At 43.1% G+C, this 4,053-nt stretch overlaps 1 protein-coding gene across 1 annotated transcript in view; it reads left to right on the top strand.

Moving 5' to 3' along the window:
- The first annotated feature begins 1,313 nt into the window (after nt 1–1,313).
- LOC115805746 (E3 ubiquitin-protein ligase NEURL3-like) overlaps nt 1,314–4,053 on the top strand; it is a 2,767-nt gene continuing 27 nt past the window's right edge. The window contains exons 1-4 of the mRNA XM_030766425.1: nt 1,314–1,349; nt 2,677–3,180; nt 3,314–3,514; nt 3,722–4,053. The exon at nt 3,722–4,053 is cut by the window's right edge and continues 27 nt beyond it. Of these exons, the coding sequence (XP_030622285.1) occupies nt 1,334–1,349; nt 2,677–3,180; nt 3,314–3,514; nt 3,722–3,891 (891 nt within the window). The 5' untranslated portion in view covers nt 1,314–1,333 and the 3' untranslated portion in view covers nt 3,892–4,053. The remainder of the gene's footprint in view (nt 1,350–2,676; nt 3,181–3,313; nt 3,515–3,721) is intronic.

The following is a 4,053-nucleotide window of genomic DNA, read 5'->3' as shown; positions in this document are numbered from 1 at the left end:
TTTTTACACAAATATGTGCACAAAGCTTCTATGGAAAGCTGTATGAAAGATGAGTATGACATTTCTTTTTTGCTATGCACGTAACAGTTGACGTGAAAACAACTCCAATATATGTTTAATCATGCATGCATAACAACAACCTCAAAATGAAAGCAGACATTCATTTCTTTTCACACGTTTGTGCTTGAGCAGTGAAATTAACAGACACACACACGCACACACACGCACGCACGCGCACACACAACCAATTGGCCTCACACGCAAAACACAAACACACAGACACACACCCAACCAATCAGCCTCACACACAAAACACACACACACACACACACACACACACACACACACAGACAGCTGTCAGCCCCTGCAATATTTTCTCAGATGAACTGGTATCATGCATTATCCAACAAAGACAGCATACCTGCGTTTAAAATTGTCTGAACACTGTACATGTGTGCATTGGATCTTTGGTAAGATTTTCTTACTGAAGATAAATTCAGTCAAATCATCCAAGTCCACAGGGCCATACATTTTTGGCAGGGCATATATCATCCTCTGACGATGGGTTTTTTTGCACAAACTTGTCCCATCTTATGTATTAACCTGTTACTAAGAGCCAGTTAGCTCCCAGCTATAGAGAGCAGGGGTTTTTTTTGTGTCTGTTCATGGCATTGAGGAATGGATAAAGAAACAGACATGGAAGATGAGGAGAGGTGAAGGAGGCACTGCAGTACCCAAAAATCCTGTTTATGTTATGTTGAGAAAAAGGGAGATCAAGATGAAAATTCTTTGAAAGAAAGGAAAATAGATACGCATGCGTATGTTGTCACATCCCCTAACCACCACACACACACACACACACACACACACACACACATACACACACACACACAGGCACACACACACACACACACGTGCGCGCGCGCGCACACACACAGACACACACACACACACACAGGCACACAGGCACACACACTCACACAGACACACACACACACACACACACGCACACACACACACACACACACACACACACACACAGAGTAGATAACTAAGACACAAGGTTTGGCGGTAGGCCAGTGGTTTTTTCAAGAATTTGGCCTCTTTCAAATGTGGGTACTTTTCCAAGCTTTCTCACCACCCTGGCCCCGCCCCTTTTCCTGGCCATCCTATAATGAGTCATGTTTTGTGTATAAACAGGAAGCACATGCTCTGGCAGCTATAAAAGCAGATGTAACACACCTCCTTTCAAACTGAAAACAGACACAGACTTGACAAAGACCTGACTAGATTTCTACACTTTCTCAGCTTAAGAGAGTGTGAAGGAGTGAAAATGAGAAAGATAAAAGGTAAGAATTTTCAAAAGTATTCATTGAGTTAAAAAAAAAGAAGCTAAGTAATTTAAACTGAGCCAATTTTCATTGAGAAAATGTATGTCGTGCATCAAAACTGATATTAATTGTTGTAACTGGTGCTTAGCAGATATGTTAATTAATATCAATTTTGGACTAAGAATTTCAACCAAGGATTCTTATATTTTAGGAAATCACAGGGAGATTTGTACATTTTTGTGAATGTTTTATCAGTATCTGTTTATGGAAGGCATGAGCTGGCAGCAATTCAAAATACTGATTAAAAGCAGATCTTACCAAAATGCAGAGTCTGTCATCACACCACTGATGTGGAGTCTGTTGTCCTGAGGGCAGATTCCCATGAATGCAGAACAGAGACATTATTCTGTTTGTGGTTTGATTTTGCAGCCTGTGCCAGTTCAGATCATGTGATGGGGCCTCTTCTTTCTTTCCTTCTTCTTTTCTTTACATTTTCCTGTGCTTGGTTTGTGCAAAACACGGCAATAGTGAAAGTGAAAGGAATATCGTTGAAATGAGGGGTTGCACGTTCACACTCCTGGGAGGGGGTTGGGGGGGTGGGTGTACTTGGTGCATGCTGAGAGATGTGTTGAACAAGTGAAAGATTGCATCTATCACTTGTCCAGTCTTTAGCTTTATTCAGATTAGACGGAGATGACAATGTTGTTGTGAAGAAATCTTTGAACATCTACTGGGTTCTTCTTTGGTAAGACCAGAAATGAAAACGAGATGAAGTGGTTCAGTTCAGGAGTTTCCAACAGTAGTTTCCAGTTAAAATGAACCATTCAGGAAAATAAGACAGCACAGTTTTATAAGTGTCTGAAAATTCAAAATAAAAAACATAATTACAGAAGACGAATCTCTCTCCAGGCCAACACTTAACAGGAGTGACCTGAAGGGCATTTTTATATGGTTTTGTCAACAGTACCAGTGGACAAAAGAAAACAAAGGAAGAGATTTTGGGTCAACACAAAGCATTGTCTTTTCATCAACCTCCCAACCTCCCCTCTTTTCCCCAGAAACATACAACAGAAAAAGTTCCAACTCATGAGAAAATTACTATGGGCAAAAAAAGCCAGGGGAGTCAGGTTGAAACATGCAAAAAGGTCTTAATCAGGTCAAACGTCTATGAACTTTGCTCTACCTTTCTCAGTCACACCAACCCCGTGCACTGTTAGTTTTTGTGCGCTGTTTGAGGAGGGCAGAAATAGTGCGCTCGCATGATTTGCTGAGGTAACGTTTTGTTGATTTAGTCTCCAGCACTAATTTACTCTCTCTCTCTCTCTCTCTCTCTCTCCAACTTTAGAGCTGACGAATGGACATAAGTGTGGAGGTCGCTGCCTGGGGCCGTTGACTTTTCACACGGAGGCTGTGGGGAAGCTGGTGACGCTGAGCCAGAACGCTCTTCGTGCGTCCAGAGACGTGTCGTCTTTCAGACACGGTCTTGTGTTCAGCAACCGTCCTGTGGTCAAGCGAGAAAAAGTGTATCTGCGTGTGGAGCGCTGCATAATGGCATGGCACGGCGCCATTCGTGTCGGATTCACCAACGTGCCACCGGGCTCCACAATACTTCCTTCCTTGGCCATTCCTGACTTGACGGACCAACCCGGTTACACGGCCATGCTGGTACCAGAAGAAACCTGCTTTCCCGGCTCAGAGATCAAGTTCTGGATTGAAAGCGATGGACTCCTGACTGTCCGAGCTCCCAACGGACTTAAGCACACAGCTCAGAGTGTAAACCTGGACCTCAACCGGCCGATGTGGGCGCTGATTGACGTGTATGGACAGACTGCTACGGTGCTCTTACTGGGTGAGTCCACTGATCCATCGTAGTAGGCTATTAAACGATAAACGTATTGCTCTAAACAGCTAATTAGTGTTTGGTTCTAACAGGCAAACAGTCATAATTTTTAAATGAGTGTCCGGTTCAACTGTGTTTGCAGGCTCAAAAAAGAAAGATCCGTTTGGCTTTCATAGATCGTCCTGTCCTCTCCCTCACACACCCCCAAACCCGACCGAATGCGGTTACGTGGCAATAACGGACGATCTTGTGAAGAATATTGAGCTACGAAAGAGAACAGAGAAGACGAGAGAAAACACGAAGAACTGTCCTCTTCCCTGCCTTGACAACAGATCCAATACAGGTAGGCCTGAATCACAGACAGCCCTAGTCCAGTCACATTTTGTTTTCATTATACTGCCTTTTATTAATTTTTATTTTTAAGTAGCCCAATTTTGATATTGCTCGGAGAAGCGAGAAACTTAATGTTCGTAACCACCTTATTTTATTGTTTCTTGTTCTTTCTTTGAAATACACAACTTAAACTCTGTTATCCCTTCTGTCTTTCTAGAACTGGAAACAGAGTGCGTGGTGTGCTTTTCACAGCGTGCCGATACTCTTTTAAGCTGCGGTCACATCTGTATGTGTCTACAGTGTGCTACGAGAGTATATGATCAGTTCGGCAGATGCCCGTTGTGTCGGAGGGAGATTCTAGGGCTCCAGGAATGCGTCACTCACTGAGCGTAATGTCTCTCTGTTTTCCTGGTTATGCTGTTACCGCCTCATGCTCGCAATCAGATGTTAACAGTTTAAATGATTTGCACATCTCAGGGATGAAAATGGCAAGAATTATACTAAACAGTGGGTAAAAACTGTGTAATGGATATATGCCATAGGCACTTG

This window comes from Chanos chanos, chromosome 1 (genome assembly GCF_902362185.1).
Source record: "Chanos chanos chromosome 1, fChaCha1.1, whole genome shotgun sequence".
Lineage (NCBI taxonomy): Eukaryota > Metazoa > Chordata > Actinopteri > Gonorynchiformes > Chanidae > Chanos > Chanos chanos.
The sequence above is the reverse complement of the archived record's forward strand: the minus strand, read 5'-3'. Positions and strand labels throughout refer to the sequence as shown.